This window comes from Sparus aurata, chromosome 9 (genome assembly GCF_900880675.1).
Source record: "Sparus aurata chromosome 9, fSpaAur1.1, whole genome shotgun sequence".
Taxonomy (NCBI): Eukaryota; Metazoa; Chordata; class Actinopteri; order Spariformes; family Sparidae; genus Sparus; species Sparus aurata.
The window spans coordinates 31917505-31937278 of NC_044195.1; the positions used below are offsets into that span (position 1 = coordinate 31917505).

The following is a 19774-nucleotide window of genomic DNA, read 5'->3' on the forward strand; positions in this document are numbered from 1 at the left end:
AAACATCACAGAGATGCTGAAGTGAGCGTCCAGTAGTTCAAGTTTCGTAAGTGTAAAAGTTGAATGATTCTGTCTTGTGTCGATTACCTGTCTGTATTATGAAAGCTGGCAGTTATTAATGAGAGACACACGAGTCAGGGCATCGCAAGAAAACAATCTGTACTTTCATCCACCCCCATGAAGTCACCTTGGTGGTGTGCATCGAAGAATCACCTCAACACAGATGTCAAGCTCTGCCCCGCTTCGACATCTCAGGCAATCGTTTGAAGCTGCGAGCGTGACGCTAACAACACACAACAATCTCATTATTAGTCCTTGTGACACTGCGACCGCGAAAGGTTTTAATTTTGAAGGGTCTGTGTCGGGTTAGAGCTCGCTCACAAGGGAACGTATGTAAGACATGTTTCCTGAGCGATGAGGGAATATTTGGATCGGGTCGATCAGTCGGCCTCGTGCTTTGATCATTCTGCAGACGAACGCCTAAAAAAAGCACAAATGAATCCCAAAAATATAGTGACCGAGTTCTGTTCAAGAAAAAAGCATCATTGTTCATCATTTTTGGGGTTGAATCGTCTGCTTATCAGATCTTGTTCTCTCAGAACATGCAACAGCTTGTTACTCAATGAGTATTACACCAGCGGTTGCCTAGCACCATCATAACAGCGCCCCGCTTTGCAGGAAATATTGGTGGCGTGAGTAATGACCTACAGACAACAGAACATGGATGCGATTGGCCAGTGTTATAAATACTTCCATATGGTGCGAGCAGGACTCTGTTGTCCTGCATTTGATGACTAAAGACATACAGTAGAGATGCAGATAGTTCAGTCAGGCATCAGAGATTAACCGTTATTCACTTACTTCAGCTTTTAACTTTAATTTGCATGGATATAACTGAGTTAATTTCACAGCACACTGTCCTCTGGGAGCACGAGTCTGTTTTAGCTCAGTGGTAGAAAAATACAGCAGCCGTCCTCCTTTAATTAATAGAGCTGCTGAGGTTTCTTTCCTGTTGAGGTCAGTGTATTGTGCAGCGAGCTGTATTTATTTCACAGCCTTCCATACTGCTCTATACTAATGATTTAGACTGCACACTGTTGATAGAGGAGGATATTATTTATACAAAGTATACAAACATATGATTGGACAATAACAGCAGTCAAAAGAAACACTGTCAGTTCAAAATAATGTAGAAGTTCAAAATAATAAGCTGACATGTTTAAAGGTCCAGTGTGTAGGATTTAATGGCCTCGAGCAGTGTGGCCACTGAAAACACAAAGAGCCTCTCTTGATGTTTGGTTTGTCTGCTCTGGGCTACCGTAGAAACATGGCGGGTATAAGTGTTGGACTCTGAAGCCAATCTGACTCAGTGGATGACATTATTATTATTTTTTTTATTCCTTCAGGTCCGATAACTGTGGAAAGTCCAGAAGAGTCACACCATTTTATTATTTTATTCTAATTCAAGTTCACCAGAAATTAGTCACCTGGCCGGCTGAAGTCTCAAGTGTGCACAATTCTGTAGAAGTTGAACTTTTTTGGCTTCAAACTCCACTGAGTAACTTTCCTGAATGAACCCGTGGGCGAACTTGAAGAGGATCTGCTCCCTCTTTAGATATAAAAGGCTCAGTCCAAGGTTACAAAAACAGAATGACTGTTAGTCTCAGGTGAGATTTGAATATTCAGGTGATTATTCTTTTATTTGCTGCACATTTTCACCCTATTAAGGATATTATGGCAAACATGTGAGCAGCAGACACAATGAAAGAGACGCAGTAAAGCAAAATGGTCATTTCTCGTTTTGCTCTTTTTTGCTCTGCACCAACTTTAAACTAAAATGTCTCTTTAGCTGCTGAACACTTTACTATGTTCACCAGCTAAAGCATGATTTAAAAATATATTTATTCTAAAACTGAAAACAGAATCCTACTTGAACCGAAAACAAAGTTGATGAAAGCAAAGTCGCAGAAGGGAAAACCAAAAGAATGAGCTAAAAGGGGCTGAAAGGCTTCCTTCAGTCGCATCAGGTGATAATTCCACAAGAGTTTTTAACTATGAGTGACGTCTTTTATTTACACGGTCATGTGATCCATCGTAAATATCAAAATATTGATTTATGCAGCTGCAATTCTGGAATATTTGAATATACTTTCTTTAGTCCCAGTGTGACAAACAGCTCCAGTCTTTAATGATCTCCTACAAGCATATAACGTTTTTTAAATAGCACATATATTCAGCAATGTGCAGCTCTGTGAGGGATTTGGTAATAAAAGTGAATTCTTATGTGATGTCATCGGCTGTGTTTGCTGATTTGATGTTGTTGTTGTGGGACGCTCACGTTCATGGCACCACATCACTGCTTCTCCTTCACAGCAGCTCCCAGGATGCTGATTTGTGAGTGTTTGATTTAGTGAGACTGACAGACGATACATCATTGTATAGGAAAGTGTTTCAGTATGCATTACTGACAAACTCGCATGTCCTCAATCATTTTATCAGAAAAATGCGAGTTAGTTCAACCACAATATGACCATATGGCTGGAAAAAAGGTTTTCTGCCGCTCCTCGATTATTTTTCTTTGTTTTGTTTTTTTTTAATAAAAAGAAAAAGGATCTCAAACCAGCTGACATGTAAGAAAAAGGGCCCCACAGAGGTAGATGGAGAAATGGCAACACGTAGGAAAAGGTAAGGAGAAAATCCCGCTCCGGATTTGTGACATCATCCTCCCCACTGCTCACGTCCAGACCAAACAGGGCTATGTGTCTGGTTTTCATTTACGTCTTTTCTCCCCCCCCCCCCGCTCTCCCTCCTCTTTTCTCTTTTTTCCCTTTCTTTAGAGAAGTGGGAGGAGGAAGAGAGAGGTGGCAGAACTCCAGGAGTTTGGAAGTTTGTCCCATCCCAGCCTTGAACTCAGCACCACAGCTCCTCTGGTTTGAGACCGGGCGGGTGTCTGTCTCTTTCTCTCTCAGCCGTTTCCCCCCTTCACTCAGGACCCCTCTTTCTGCTCATCTCTCATCAGTGACCTTTATCACTGCTTTGCACGGCAGCCTTCCTCTTGGAAGGTGCTGGAAAAGCCAGCAAGGGGAATTTACCAGGAGGATAATGACCATAAGTCCAGCTTGCAGTCAATTTACATAACTGAATTTCTTTTTTTCTTCAAAAACTAAAACAGTGGAGTACAGCTACTTCAGCTAAGGGTAAGTTCGAAACCTTCTACTTCTTGCAAAAAGAGGTTTCTGCTTTCTTCTTACAGATGTGTACTTGCTCCATTTCTCAGTTTTTACTCCTTCAAGGATTCACCTTGTTTGCACCGTGTGTTAAAAATAATGCACTGACCTTAGAGTAACTTCTGCTCACGACATGATGAGTGTCATAATCACAAGGTTGCGCAGAGTTTTTGGCGTATAGCTCATAAATATCAGACAGCATGCGTTTAGCAGCATGGCTGCAACCTATACTTTAGTGGTGAGAGTGCTGCAAGGGCAAGAGGTGAGCCGCAGTTAGGGAGAGGAAGGAGACCTCAGCAATGTTATGTACGCTCCATGTGAGTGGAGAGGGGCGTGCATGCTCGCTATCTCTCCGTCTTAAATTGCTGCCCTTCTGTTTGACATTCTCGGTGTGTGCAAAGTTTAATTTACTGCACAGGTGTTAAGTAACTGTGGTGAGGGAAAAATGTAAAATCCCTAAATTGCTCTGAAGTGTCAAGCTGTCACCTCAGATCAGCGTTACGGCTGTGAACCAGCTGCTTTGCGCAGAGTAACTGATTGGTGGTTTGTGAAGCACTTTGTGTGCTAGAATGCCGTTTTTATGTGATCATCAAAAAACAGCAGATATGGAAAAGACCGTATTTAACTCTCATATCAAAACCTGCTTGGAAAGCTGTGTCTTATCTAAAAGAAAACGTCACTGATCGTCTTTCAAGAGCTAATTCTTCTGCACGTTAGTATTCTGGAATCGCTTATTCAATTACGATAAACAGGGAATTTGTTAGTAATGGTACAGTCAAATCCAAATGTTTAATATCTCCACACCCACATGTGAGCTGTGGAGAGGAGTAGTTGGATGGGAAGATGTTTCCACTGCAGCAGTAGCCTCAAAACCACACCCTCTATGAAACTAGTACAGGAGTGGAAAAGTGTGAAGAAAGTGTTTTCCACACTTGTGGCCAGATGAACCAGGAGAACCAGAGAGGGGTTCGGTCCATTGGACTGAGGAGGTGGAGTGGGTGGTGGTGGTGGTAGACTGCAGGGTTTAGTGGACCAGGTGTGAGCTGTTAATCTTCCACTTCTCCCTCCAAGGCCGTCCAAGTAAAGACAGAGGAATTCAGCGTCTTTACTGCAGTGTTTCACTGTGAGCGATGTGGGATTGACGGGGAAATGAAGTTAGTTTATCCTTCCAAGTCACAACTAATGACGTTAAATTGGACATTTGTCATGAATACGTCTCATGAGCTACTGCTTCCACGTATTTTTATGTTTGCATGTCACCCGTTGCTATGACACAGGCAGGAAGAGGTTGGTCGTCGTTCAAAAGCAGGAGGAAACTTTGTGCGCGCTCCAGATTTGGTTTTATGTGCTTTTTCACATAATTTACTAGCTGCGTTGTGACGATGCTGCAGCTCCCCTTTGGAGGCTTATATTTAAAAATCTTATTGGCAGGGCTTCATCAGGACGATTCTTAATAACAAAGGACTTTTTAAATATACAGTATAAATCAGTGTGTTTTATGACTGCTCCACTCTCTCCAGCTTTTAGACTTTTTCCATGATGCAGCACAGATGTCTGGGAGGTTGGAACATTTCTCAGAAAGGTCTCTCGTCTCAGTGAGCTGCTGCTGCTCCAATGTTCCCTTTTAATGGAAGCTGCAACCTTTAATTACAACAGATTTAAATCAGGAGTATCTCTGTAACACTTTGTGTTGATTAGCGAGGTTTGTGGGCGGTGATGGCATCAATTTTCTGTCATCTTTGTCCCTTTCGTGGTCATTCCGAGGTGTCGATTGATTGATTTACTACCAGACTGAGGAAAAAATAGATCTTAGCGATGACCTCACCTTACTATATGATCTTACAGACTTCAGCGCTTGAGCTCAGGCCTAACCTTGCAGGCTTACATTGGCCATGTGTGCTCGAACACACATCTGCTAGGTGTCAGACGAGCTAATACGCTCCAGCTGCGTGGAACTGCCAACCCACAACCTGCCGCCCCCCACTCCCTCTTTTAAAGTCATCATCGATCCTCCTTCTCATCTGCACCACACATGTCACATCAGCATCCCTCCAGCTGAAGGGCGGGTCGGGCCGTGCAGCTCCACACAGATTGATTCATACATGTGGAGGCAAAGTCAGACACACTGTACGTACAAGTTCCCTCGCGCATTTGCCAGTAAGTGGCAGTGTAGAGTTGTCTCGCCCTCAGGAGCTGCATCAGTAGAAATGACTCACGTCCCTCGTGCCTTCACTTATCTATTTTAACTGATCTCTCAGCCCTGATTTATGCATATTGCCTCCAATAAGTGCTGCTGACAGTGTAATTGATATGTACAAGAGTTCAGTCTGTAATAAAGTGTTCGACTGTATGATCAATTAGGCCCAGAGGCAAAACTTGTGGTTTGCATTTTTGGATGAATTCCAGTTACTAAATATAAACTGTGTGGTTTCATCTGTGTGTGTATGTTTGTGTGTGTTAGCTGGACTTGTGACACTTTTTATAGTAAATTACATAATTTAAACAAAACAGCATCTGCAAGTCGGAGGGGTTAACTCTGACGTCTTTAAGGACTGATGATGACAGTTTTAGGTGTTTTAATATAATCACTCATGCAGAGTAGTTACATTTTTAATTCAGTGTACGGAGAATGCATCGGTGCGATGTTCCAGTGTTTGTTCAGTGTGTATGGGTCAGGTCTGGATTTGATTTTGAGTTAGGTCTGATTTATTGGCCACTCGGGGGCAGTGGAAACAAAAAAATGACTCTGCATTAGAATTCATTTAGATGCATGATTCTGTGAATCTATGCCTGATATTCACTCTCCTTTCAGCTCTGTGTGAGTCTCTACTAACTCCTGAAGTAAATATTAATCTCTTAAACTGCAAAATGCTGCACTATGCTGCTGAATGGTGTTTTTATTTATATTTTCAGTTTTTGGTTGCATGTTGCATATTGATGAGAGGGCTGAGTGGTGAACCAGAACAGTGAAGTTGCAGGTCTGGACATTTAAAGATGCTGGACACAAGTACAAGTAGTCCTTTTGTCCACTGTTAATATAACACTGAAGGAATTTTTGGCTTTGTTTGCAGCCACTTTTCTAGTTTTGTTTAAACCTGTTGTGTGTCAGAAATGCATCTTGATGTTTCATTGTGAAGTCAAGCTTCTCTGTCTTGTATCTTCAGTTCATTGTCACCTAAGAAAAGCTGCTCTGCATGAACTGAAATCCTCCTTTTAGGTAACTTTGGTTTGTGGGGAGGTCTGGTGGCGTAGTTAGCTCAAAAATGCAGTAAATAACAGCGCTATCTGTCTGACACCGATGGATTTTTGTGCTGCTCTGCACTGTAAGCTTGTCTGAGTGTGTTTATGTGTGCGTGTTTGTGTGGTCTTTGCTATAAATGAGTGTGTGGGGTCCAGCTGCAAACGTGCTTCAGAGTGCTCGCGGGCACGTTGCAGCGTCTGTCCTGCTCTGAAGACGCAAAGTGACACCGTAAACTATAAATAATCCCCCCCTGAGCAGGATCTACTGCTATATACAGTGTCAGAGCTGTACCGTCCGCTCACTGTATAATGTAAACTGCACATTACTTCTGCTGCTATACTCTGTGAAGCACGTCACTTTATGGTGGCGACCGGATAACACACGATTAAGTGGTGACTCAGCAGGAGGAAAAAGAAACATGCTGACAGGTCGACTGCTGTGAGAGCAGCTCGGTAGCAAGAAAGACACAAAATCACATGGATCTCACCGAGGGGCAGCGATCTGGAATCAGCAGAGAGCAGCACACAGATCGAACTATGTGTGATTGTCATTGTTTCAGTCCTCTCTGAATAAAAACTCAATTCTTAAGGTGCTCATCACACAGGTTTGTCCAGAAAGAGGAACAGCTTTTAAAAATGAGTGACTGAGTTCATTGAGGATTCCAGACTGCAGATTTGGTGCAGATGATTTGGCATTCAGTGATGTTTAAAGGAAGTTCATACCAAAGAGCTTCCAGCGTTACGTAAGAAAATTAATTGGTGAGCAAATTAAAAGCTATTTACAATTTATATTGTCCCTTATTTCTTATGTTTGATTTAAAAATATCAAAGCACTAGTCAATACTTCTTCAATCATAATCTAAATATTTTAATCCCTTCATCAAAGTCATGTAACTTATTACATGCAATTACTTTTTATTACTTTTCTATCAAATACTTTAAAAAGAAAAAATCAATATCTAGCCTTCTGGATGGAAACTGACACAATATATAGAGTCGAATTACATGTTGAACACATGAATCAATCAATCAAATCAACCAGTTTCATCAATGCGAGCAATGTGCATTGATTTCTATCGGTAAACGAGTGGTGATGTGCTCAAACTGGCTCACTAGTTTGCTGACCGGAATAAAAGGAATCCACAAACTCCAGATTAATAACTGTAATCTGATTACATGTGTACCCGAGTAACTGTGACAGATTAGAATTGCATTTATCTAGTAATTTAATTTTAACAAGCTCAGCAGTTGATCTTTATTAAAACAGTCCTGTTGCATCTTTTAGCTCATTCGTTTGATTTTTTTGGGCAAGTTTATGGTTTTGGTTCAGTATAATTGCTCTCTTTAATCTCAGATAATGATCAATTAGTACACCCAATGACATCATCAGTACCAAACAGCAGACAGACACAGTCAGACACTAGCTGGTGAACATGGTGGAGCATTTAGCAGCTACAGAGGCAGATGTGTCCTCAGGAGTTAGTGGAGGCCAAATGGTTGCCATAAACAAAGTCCAAATAAATGCTAGTGTTGCTGCGTGTCTGTAAAAGTAGTGAACAACATGTCGGCCATGTGTGTGATTTACAGCTCGTTTTAGAGTTCCGTTCAATCCGAATTATTAAGGCAGTTTTAAGGTATTAAAGTGATTTGGAAGCTGTGTATTTTACATTCTTTTTATCTTCCCTCTTCAACCCCATGCTGCCATTGTTTTGGCTGCTCATATCAGTGAAAACAGGACTCCGCTGTGCTACTATGTTTTCCTCTGTGGCGGTGAGGGGAACCCAGAGTGTTGACACACTGGTCAGGCCTGGCAAACTCTGCAGAGAAATGGCTTTTGAGTGACCTGAAATCACATGACCATGAGTGGAGAGCACAAACATCTGTTGCAGTGTCCAAGATAGCTTCGATTTCCTTGAAGTGAGGGAACTTGGTGATTTGGGCCCTAAATCTGGACGGTGACAGCGGGGATTAACATTTCTCACTGCGAGTGGGAGTTCTGGTCGAAGGAGACTTTCTAAATGTTCCTGAAACATATTCTCAAAGCACTTTACATGTTTGTTTTATGAGGAAAAGATCATTATGTTGTGTAATTATCACCATCCTGTAGGACCCTATAGAATGACCCCACCCAGGCCTGAGCACTTATGGACAAATCTACAGCTGTCCAGTAGCTCCAGTCCAGAAACCAACATTCCTGCAGTTATTTGTTAAGTTTTGTCTGGTCAGTGTCTAAATAAGTGACCAGAAATACACTGTTCATTTTTTATTCCCCGACCAATTCATCATTCTCATCTGCAAAGCGGTCTGCATAAACAGTGGACCCAGCTCAGTCTAAATACGGTGACTCAAACAAGAGAAACTCGCTGCAGCTCTGCACGAAGTACGACAGCCATGTGTTTATAATTAATTATCGCTGTGTATTGTGGCGTTGATTCAAGCCGAGCTGACCCACAGTTTCCTATAACTCGTGAAAGGGTCTCTTTCACTCCACAGCAAGAAGAAAAATCATTTGATTTAAAAAGGACTGAAGTGCACATTTAGTCAAGATCAGAGCGTTCAGGTCAACAGAAGTCACTTCAGTGTGATTGGTTCTGCTTCGTTTCTACAATATTGTTCTTAATTGCTGCAGTTTGAAGCTCAATTAGCAATCAAAACCACTTGAATGGAAAAAAAGGATCTATGTGCCCAAATACATTTTGTTGTATTCATATGATTGTTGAGGTTTTTCTCCAGGGAGCTGATGGAAGTAACCTAAAGTTTAGGGAAGCATTCTAATGACTAGAGGGTTGCCAGTTGGATTCCTGGACCTGCCGGATCCATCTGAGCAAGAACCTGAACCCACAACTGCTCAGTGGTTAAACAGAGAATCAGAGAAGCACAAAATAATAGAGTACATTTTGCATTCACGTCATTTTACAGCCTCACAAGTCAGATTATCGCACACACAAACACTCAAACACAAACACACCGGCATCTTCTCTGTGTTGCATAACCCTCGTGATTTATTCCCTTTTCCATCTAATAAACGCCAGATGAACAGCCCGAAATTAACAATTTCATGCTGCACTTGTAGATAAATCTGGATCTATTGCCTTTCATGTTGTACCTACTTCCTCCACCAGAGGGCATTATTAATTCACAGCCTCAGTCTCCATCAAGGACATTCCTCCGTCATCATAAAAACTCGCTGGATGAAGAAAACACAACATTGTTTAGATTGTCTGGCACTGGAAAATGCAAACGTGTTGCACATTCTAGAAGAAGTTCTCCCTCTTCTGCTGTCATTAAAGTAGTAAATCTCTAATTACCAACACACCACTTTACTTACAGTGCACATTAAAGCTGCCCTTAATGCTTAGCTTTTATTGTGTGTGTGTGTGTGTCAGCAGGCACAGAGGCTGTTAAAGACTCTGCGACTCCACAAGTTTTCTACCTTCACTCCATCATTAGTTTAATGGTGACTCCACTTAGCTTAAAGACTCTCCTGGTTACTGGCTGTGTGCGCCATCTCAGGTCATTTTTATTTCTTTTTGTTAATTCTTTCTCTGTACAAGTGAAAATTGTTCCTAATTGCAGAGTGGTAGGTGGGAAGTTGAGGGTATTTGGGTGCCATTTGTTGTTCTCAGATCACAGTGTTGCTGTTGAAATGGACTTTTTTTCCCCTTTTCCAATAATTGCTTGTGTGGTCCTGCTCTGGCTGCTCGTGTGTCATTTTGGATCTATTTTATTACCGCTGGGTGGTCTGAAAGTTGAATAGGTTATGTGTGGCTGTTCCCTCGGTTGTCCATTATTGTGAATTTCATACAGAGAGAGTGAGGAAATTGAGGGGAGCCTTCAGTTCTCAAAGGGCTATATGAGGTTTGAGACTTGGTTTAGATTGAGGATATAGTTACACCTTCTGAGTAAGTGAGTCAGCCTGAAGTCCATTTGTTCCTAAGGTCTCCTTCATCCATCCATCCATCCATCCATCCATCCATCCATCCATCCATCCATCCATTCACTATTCTGGGGTCTGGTTGCAGCGGCAGGAGGCTAAGCAGGGTTTTCCAAACGTCCCTTTCACCAAGAATGCTTTCGCCAGAGGTTTCCTAGGCCAGATGAGTTATGTAATCCCTCCAGCAAGTTGGTTGTGCCCAGAAAACCTCCAAAGGGAGGTGCTGAGGAAGCCTCTTAATCAGAATCAGAACCTTAGCTGGCTCGCTTCGACCCTTAGCTCTCACCAGATGTCCGAGGATGTCATCTCCTCTGTGAGGCTGAGCTCAGCCCCCCCATGGTGGAAACTCTTTAAGCCGTTTGTATCCATCTCGAAGTTTTCTTTTACCTCGACTGTGTTAAAATCTTTGGACAGACCGTGTGCATTGGAAGCCGTATAACAGATAGAGTTATAACATTTGTGACTTACTTGTCTTTTAACAAAACTGGCTTCACACACCCGGCAGGCCAACCTCCTCACTCACCTCGACGATGCTCCATGCGTTTATAAGAACAGGAACATTAGCTTCTCTCTACAGTAACTGGTTGTGTTGGGTGCTGACGTATACCTTTCATGTGTGACTTTAAGAACACATGGAAGGGATAATGTAGAAAAGAGTCCTCACAAGTATAAAAGTGTGATGAGGACATTTAAGCCCCTCAATAGGAGAACAAACAAGTGTCTCTGTGGTTCAGACATTATTTATTGATAGCAAAGGATTGACGGACCCCTGTGTCTGAAACCTGCTTGAAGTGCATATCTTTCTCCATTCAACCGCACATACTTACTGTTGATATACTATGCACACTGTCTTCCCTGTGAGCTAGATCTTAAAGGTCAGCGATGGTGACCTTTCTTCAATTTCCTGTGACATTTCTTAAAATCACAATGGGGGAAAATCTGACTAAATAGAAAACACACACCCCTGCTGTGGAACCGGACTTTCCAGTCCAACACCCCTCCTGAGAACACATTATTTTGTGAGTTGGAAAATACAGTCCTTGCCAAGCAGAGTCAATTGCTAAAGCACATTGGCTGGCAGTTTTAACAGGTGGTTTTGATCATTACCACTCTGCAGGTCTTGCTACTGATACCAGCGCACACAGCAGCTCCCTCACTTACAGAAGCAAAAGGTTAGAAAAGTGATGCTGATTCAATTTAAAGTTTTATTGAAACATAGCTGCATTTAAAAACCAGATACTATGCCAGTTTTTTTTTTTTTTTTTTTAAGTTTGCTACTGCCTCATGTGAAAAATGAAAAAATGCTCATCCCAGTGTTACGTAAGTGGAACATGGTGACGCCTCAGCAGCAGAAGCAACGAGGATATCTGATATTCTGGCGCACGCTGATAAAGGCTGACAGGAGGCGTATTTTTCTCTTCTGTGTCATGTCGAAGATTAAATGTTGCACTCTTGGCCAATGAGACGAGCTTATGTAATATTATGTGATATATTTAGCAGGAAAAATAGGGAAAAACAGGACATTGAAAACCTTAGAGGAGGCCTAGCTTGTACTGGAGTATACAATGTATACTGTGTTAACACACAGTGAGAACATTTTACTTTACTTACATTTTACATTTGCTCCTCCAATGTTGTAGAAAGTGAGGTTTCTGTGAGACAAGTAATAAAATGGAGGGTTCAGACAGAGGGTGAATAGAGGTGCTGCAGCAATAGACAGTAAGACAAAGACTTAACACGACTTAAAGCAGGCGCTGCTGGTTCACCTACATGTCTGTTTCTGGTTTTACAGGTGACCCCTTTGCTGTTTCGGTGGTAGAAGATGAGGCGGCACCGGTTGTTACCGCTGTGCGCCCTCCTGGGCGTCCTGTTCGCAGGACTCCTCCCTAACCTTGATGCTCAGGAAGGTAAGTTGAACCAAATCACTCTCAGCTGCAGGCTGCAGGGTGTGCTCATTTTTGCAGATGATCGATCTGTTTGGAAAACACTTTTTGTCCGGTTTTCAGCATTGTTCAGTGAGGTGTATTTTCATGTTTTGCTCTCCTTAAATTATTTAATCTACATCTGAAGGAAATTGAGCTTTTGTGTTCATGACATCGTAATAAAAAACACAACACACTCATATCAATAAAGTAACACAGATATTTACCTCTAATGTACACTGTTGCTAAACTGGATATTATTATACTGGTTATTGTTTTTTTGTTTCTCAATCTGGATTTAAACTGTGTATCTCAGTATGGGACACGCGTCAGGAGTGTCCAGTCAGATACTCTTGACAAACAAAGCAGATTGATGCAGTCAAGCTATCGAAAACATTTCAGTTGTTTTTTTGCAACTGCATTATTGTTTGGCACCACGGTTAAGCATCGTTTTACTGGTCTTCACTTCTGTCCTCCAACCACTCTCTTTTAAAGATTGTGCACACGGGTTGGCAGCTGATATATACTTTCTAGTGGATTCATCCTGGAGTATTGGAGAGGAGAACTTTGAGCATGTCAGACATTTTCTGTACACCTTGACACAAGCGCTTCACCAGGTTGGAGGAGGCAGGTTCAAATTTGCCCTCGTGCAATACAATAACAAGCCCACGACTGAGTTCCAGCTCAACAGCTACCCGACAACACAGGGAGTCCTGGCACACATCAAGGCTTTGTCGTACCGCGGTGGGGGCACCCGGACCGGCCTGGGCCTGGATTTCCTGATGCGTACACACATGAACTCTGCTTCGGGCAGCCGTGCTGCTGAAGGAGTTGCCCAGGTGGTGGTGGTGCTAACCGACGGGCGTTCTCAAGATGACGTGGCCGTGCCAGCTCAGGTGCTGCATCTGGCAGGCGTGAAAGTCTTTGCGGTTGGAGTTCAGGATGCAGTGGACTCTGAGCTCAGGGAGATGGCTAGCCAGCCCCATGACACTCATGTTTTCAGTGTAGACACCTTCCTATCGTTGCGGGATATAATTCAAGATTTAGTAGTGGGGCTTTGCGGCGCCGTGACCCAGTCAGGGGGGGCTCCTGTGGCAAACGAGGCCCCCGTGGCTGGAAGAGGGACAGGTAATGAAATGGGACCAGTGTCACTACCATACTAATGTGGCTACATGTGCAGGAAGGAGTTGCTGCATATGTGGCCGTGACTGGATTTTATAATTAACACAATCAAGTATTTTTTTTTAACCACAATAACCTTTCACTATCTACCTGCAAAATTAACATCACTTGTTTTGTCTTAATATGCCCCTAATGCTTTGAAATCACAATGATATCTGCATGTGATTGACACCCTTACAGCATCTCATGGTGCTAAGTAGGGTGTGATATGCTTGTACAAATACAATGAGTTGGGACTGAGAGAACTATTCTGTACCAGGTGCCTTTGCATTTGGTAGACTTGAGTTCTGTGTCAGTAACCTCAGTCATAATCTAATACACCGTGTTTAGATGATGCATGTTTGTATTACAGCTGTATTACAGCTACACCAAAAGAATAAAATCCATATAGTGACACCTCAGATTAACAATATTCCTGTGGAAAGCCTTTGGAGAAGAACGTTGCCTCCAAGATGGTTCACCCTTTGAAAACATCACATTGTCAAATCAATGAGCTTTTAACAATAGCTAACTGTGCACAACTGCTTACGTGTCTTGCATTTTGTATGTTTGTCTTTATCAGTCACAATGTCTATCTGTGTAAAATATGTGCAATATTCTGTAATGGAAACAGTGATGAACCTGCCTGATCCCATCCTTGACCTGCAGAGGAAGTACTTTGAGAATGTTTTCATAAGTAGATGATATTGAATTGTGTGCAATATGTTATAGTAGGTTACTGGAAGTTAATGGAATGATGAAGTACATTCCTATGAAACTAGTGCAAGATTTGCTTCAAAAACAAATTGGAAACACATTCTCAAGTACTTTGGCTGGTGGGCACCAAGGATAGGACACAGGATCATGACTGGTCACTTTATCTGAGGTCCGTAACAAGAGTCTGCATTGGAAGGCTGAACGCAATGGAGTTTAAATACAAGAAACATATCACACAGATTTAAAAAGCAACTTTTTAAAAGGTTTCATGAGAAACTGGTTAGTTGTCTTTTATTTTTTTATTTTTCTATTGTTCTTTTGACCTACAGTTGTAATAAGTATATTTGTTTATTCTCCCCAATTTTAGTATTTTATAAAACATTGTTTTGTTATTATTATTAACATTGCTACATCCATTATAATTAGTGTAACAATTATGAAAAGTTTTATCAAAAAATATACTTTAAGTTCAAGCAACAGTTGTTCACTAGAATATTTTTTTTTTGGCTATTTCGAAGAAAAATCACTTTTTTTGTGAAATTCACTTGGCTTACCATAAGTTATCATTGTATGTTTTAGGGTAAAGTATCAGCTAAAAAAACACTAAGCTACATTTAGGGGGGAAATAAATCTCATCACATCACTTTAGGAAATCTCCTTGGTTCAGCCTACATGCAGTATGATGTGTTTTGCAATGTTGTAATTGATGTGTTCACTTTGAATGTCACTTGACACATGCTGTGATATGCTAGCACGAGTTCTTGTCTCTGTCTCACGATGTTAACGCTTTCACACGTTCCATTTTGTTTTGTTTTCTCTCTCTCCTCAAAGCGGAAGATGCAGCTGACCTAGTACTCTTAATTGATGGATCACAGAACGTTGGAGCAGCAAACTTCCCCTATGTGCGCGATTTGGTTTTGAGAATCATTGAGCGCCTTGATGTGGGCAGGGACACTGTTCGGGTGGCAGTGGCCCTGTACAGTGCAGACCCACAGATAGCGTTCTATCTAAATGGCCATGACAGCAAATCATCGGTCCTGGAGGCTGTGAAGGGCCTGGCCTACCCAGGGGGCGACACAGCTAACCTGGGGGCTGCCTTGGAGGAAGTGGCTGAGAGCCTTTTGAGCGAAACAGCTGGGGGCAGAGCAGAAGAGGGTGTGCCCCAGATGGTGGTGGTTATCAGTGCTGGGCAAGCCAATGATGATTATGGTGCCGGTGACCGGGCCCTTAAGAGGGCCAGCGTTATCACATTCGGCGTGGCGATTGGTGACTCTGCCACTGCAGATCTGGAAACGATTGCTACAGATAGAAGTTTTGTCCTGTCAGCCCCTGATTTCAGAACAGTGGCAAACATGGGTGACCAGCTGCTCCCATACATTAACGGGGTGATCCAGCGCACCATTATAGTTCAGAATGAGTTCACAGAAGGTAGGTAACTTTTTCTGTAAATGTTGGTGGTGCATTGTGGTTGTGTAAGGGCCATAAAAAGCTCACAATGAATGTAACGTAGATTGCAAGGTAAGATATGCTTGTGCTAAACTTGAAACAGAGGAGGCAAGAACACAGTGAAAGTGAGAAGCATAAATTCAAGTCTTAATGTTCTGAACTAAACTGCTGCAAATATATAGATCCACAAAGTTCCATTAAGACACTGTAAAGGTGAACAGCCTCATGGTTAACAGATATTACGCGAACAGAAAGACATTGAAAGAGGTTTTTCATCATTTTTTCTTGGTTACCAGGGTGACTAGTAAGTCCCACCCTATCCAATATATGATTGGTTGCCTGAAAAACAGCAAAAGTTAAAACACCAGCGCCTTTCTGAAAAGCTCAGAGATTCACAACAAGAAGCGCTCGGGGGGCAGCACAAAAACACAGTGCTCTAAAAAAAGCGGTTCAGCGTTTTTTTTCACATGCTCACTCCTGATTAGGACCAATTGAATAAAGATGCCGGCACTCAGAAAATAACGTTATGTGAACACAAGCCCTTACCATGCCTTTCAGAATTGGGTTTATTTTCCAGCCTAAGACTCCAGACTCAAGTTAGTGATCTAAAAAGCTGCACAGGACGTCAGAATAGTTTGTACTCATGTCATATCATATACAGCAAAAATATGTCTTGATAAAGTTTCCAGTATTCTGTAGTTACAAGTTCTGGTATCCAAGTGGACATAATCTGAATACAAAATGTTTGCAGCCTCCAGTTTTCATTGGCAAATATTGAAAAAGAAACATGCGAACAAAAACACTGTTAACTTTCTAAAACTAACTTTTTACTGGTTATACAACAATCTCAGTTTAATACTGATGCCTCCATATGACCTACCAACAAATTGGCACTCCCAACTCATGAAATTAGGCAGCTTGATCAGTGGCCCATTCAACCACCCCAACCACACCTTGACTTGGACTTTTTCTCAATCTTTTATGATGCTGCATTAGGCGAATGCTTCAACATTTTGCTACGTTCTGTAATATTCTGTTGCTGCTGTGACAAACAAATTTCCCCGTCTATGGGACATTAAAGGATTTCTGATTCTCATTCTGATTCTGAACAGGAGGTGCTAGAGAGGTAGCTACAGCGTCAAACTTTGAAGCGTAGGGCCACAGACCAGGCAGCTCTATTTGGTGTGTTGGGAGTGAGAACTGGCTGAAATTGCAAATGAGTCATAAGTCATGAAATTAACACTTTGTTATGTTTAATGGCGAAGTGCTAGGGAGGAATAAAGAAGTCTCCAAAGATGCTCTGTAGTGTGGCGGTGCGGCACTTAAATTTGTTTCACCACCATCATCTTTTGTCACCAGTGGCCGCCAATCAAAGTTCCTCGGAGTAGCTTTAAATACATGGCCTTCCTTTGTAAAATGAGTAAAATGATTTTGTGATGCGTATAAAAGACCAATATATACAAACCAACTGTCTCCAATGGAAACAGCTGTTCATAATGAGCCAAAGTCTCTTACACTATTTGTTAATGTTATTGACTTATTAAATTCATATTCCAAGCATAATTGATACCTCCTAGGGTACCATATATTGTGTACATATGCAGCAGTCGATTACATTCCAGTTCTGACTGCAAATCACACATATGAGAATCTGTATGTCGTCAAGACAAAACATTTAGAAGGCGTCCCTCTTTTTCTAGTATGTAAATGAGTTAACAAATAACACAAATAATTCAATATAAATATAAAATGTGAATTTAATCATAGCGTATCATTGGTTGTCTCTGTTAGCCTCTGTAGATTTATTATTAGAACCTCACTAAAAATCAGCTGTTAATGTTTTTTTCTTGTCTTTTCAGTCTTGACAGTTGGAAACCGAGACGTCATTTTCCTAATCGACATTACAATGGGTACACAGAGCATCGGAGCTGTGCGTGACTTCATCAAGCGGTTTGTCGACGTCATGCCAATCGGTCCAGACCAAGTTCAAGTGGGTGTGGCCCAGTTCAGCACTACCCCACGTCTAGTGATGGATCTCAACTCTTACGGAACCAGGGATGAGATAAATAATGCTTTGAGTGGCATCAGACCAAGACCCGGGCAGACAGTCAACATTGGAGCAGCCTTGGACTTTGTGCGGACGAACATGCTGCGACCTGAGAAAGGCAGTCGTCTTCAGAGGGGGGTACCCCAGCTCATACTGTTAATGACCAGTAAAAAATCCAGTGACAGTGTGGAAGAACCTGCAAGGGCCCTGCTGAGAATGGGTGCACTGACTTTAGCTGCAGGCGCCAAGACTGCAGATGTAGATGAACTGAGGCAGATTGCCTTTTCCGAAAATGTTGTGTTCGCTCTGAGGGACTTCCGTGCAATGCCTCGTAACCCAAAGGCAATTTTGGATTCACTTTCAACACTAGCTGGGGTGGTGGTGACCGAAGTACCTACCGAGCCAGGTAATAGTCGTCTTCTAACCACATTCATTAAATTTCAAGAGTAATTCAGTGAATGAATTGCCTGATCTTTGATGAAATAGAAATACAGATGAGTGACAAATTAAAGGAGATCTTTAATGAGTAAGCGGAAAAATGACAAATGCAGATTCTCCCGAACAAAGGTGTAGCATCTCAACCAAACTGAAAACGTATGGAAAATTTCCAGGAACATGTTAGACAGCACTCTCCATCACTTTCATCACCAAAAGGAATGGAAAGAGGAAAGGTCTTTTGGAGGACTGGTGCCCCATAAAAAGAAGGGCATCTCTTGCCCGAAACATCCGTGTGGCAAGAATAAACAGTTTAATGGGAGTGCTGTCCTTTATTTTTATTGTGCTCATTCTCTACACGAGGGATTCAGCACCCTGTAGTGAAGTTACATACGTGAGTCTAGTGCGTTGTTTTATTTACATTAAATACCAGAAAATACATTTAGCTTGAGTGACAACTCTTAAGGTTTGAAGGCTTCTTAGATGCCAGAACAATGCACAACAGAGTAGATACCCAGAGAGCATGACTCTTTAGAGTCATTAAAACATTTTTATAAACAAATCCATCATCTGCATCCAAGCATTGTCTCACTGTCAATGGCCTAAGTAGAATAGAACACAAGCAAGCACAAAAACACTCGTCTCACATAAACAAGCAGCTCTGTTTTACTGGCTTGTTCTCAACCAACACTTTCCTAAAATACCTCATCTTTTTTTTTATTTGACACCCATTTGTAAAGACAGGACTCTCACTATCAGGGGCATGTTGGGGTGTGGCCACATGTTGTCCACATGTGGAGAGATAGATAATAGTTTCAGAGGGCATCATTTTAATATTTTAATAATGAAAGTTATTGTGTGGTATATCACATATATCAAAATAATTGTTTGTTTTTGTACTTTTTTCTCAGTGGTGGAGATAACCACAGTGCAGACTCAAAGAGTGGTTAGAGACATTGTCTTCCTTGTGGATGGGTCAAACTACATTGGCAGCAGCTTTCCCTATGTGAGAGACTTCATCATCAACGTGGTCAACCAGCTCGATGTACGACCTGACAGGGTCCAGATTGGTCTCCTGCAGTTTGCTGAGCGCCCCAGAATTGAATTTTATCTGAACAGCTACAGCAACAGACAAGATGTTGTGAATAAAATCTCTCAGCTGAGGCTGACTGGAGGCTCAGTTTTGAATACAGGAGCTGCCATGAATTATGCCCTTTCCAACATGTTCCAGCCATCAACTGGGTCGCGCAGAAGGCAGGGAGTCCAGCAGGTGTTGGTTCTGATCACAGGTGGCCCAGCCCAGGATGAGCTTAAATCTGTAGCGGATAAATTGGCTCTGGCTGGTGTTTTGACCTTCACAGTCAGTTCTGGGCAAGCAGATCAGGCCCTTCTGCAATCTGTTGCCTTTGTTCCAGATTTGGCTTACCATGACGCACAATTCTCTAATTTACCAGCTATGGCTGAACTCGTAATGCCAAAGTTGATCACAGTGGTCGGCGATACAGATGTGACAACAGCATCATTCCCTGATGAACCTGGTGAGTTTAGTACTTCTCTGTTTCTGTTAATTAAATCAATGTGACAAATAGATCAGTTTGGTTCATAACAACACATCTTGTTTTTTTGTTCTTGTTGTTTTCCCTCA

General features: G+C 42.0%; 1 protein-coding gene across 3 annotated transcripts in view; it reads left to right on the top strand.

Moving 5' to 3' along the window:
* The first annotated feature begins 2915 nt into the window (after window positions 1–2915).
* col6a3 (collagen, type VI, alpha 3) overlaps window positions 2916–19774 on the top strand; it is a 60540-nt gene continuing 43681 nt past the window's right edge. The window contains exons 1-6 of one of the 3 annotated variants that reach the window (XM_030427962.1): window positions 2916–3197; window positions 12194–12308; window positions 12819–13451; window positions 15033–15629; window positions 17507–18100; window positions 19041–19667. In XM_030427962.1, coding sequence (XP_030283822.1) covers window positions 12224–12308; window positions 12819–13451; window positions 15033–15629; window positions 17507–18100; window positions 19041–19667 — 2536 coding nt within the window. In that variant the 5' untranslated portion in view covers window positions 2916–3197; window positions 12194–12223. The remainder of the gene's footprint in view (window positions 3198–12193; window positions 12309–12818; window positions 13452–15032; window positions 15630–17506; window positions 18101–19040; window positions 19668–19774) is intronic. The other 2 variants (XM_030427963.1, XM_030427964.1) reach the window with 2 other exon arrangements.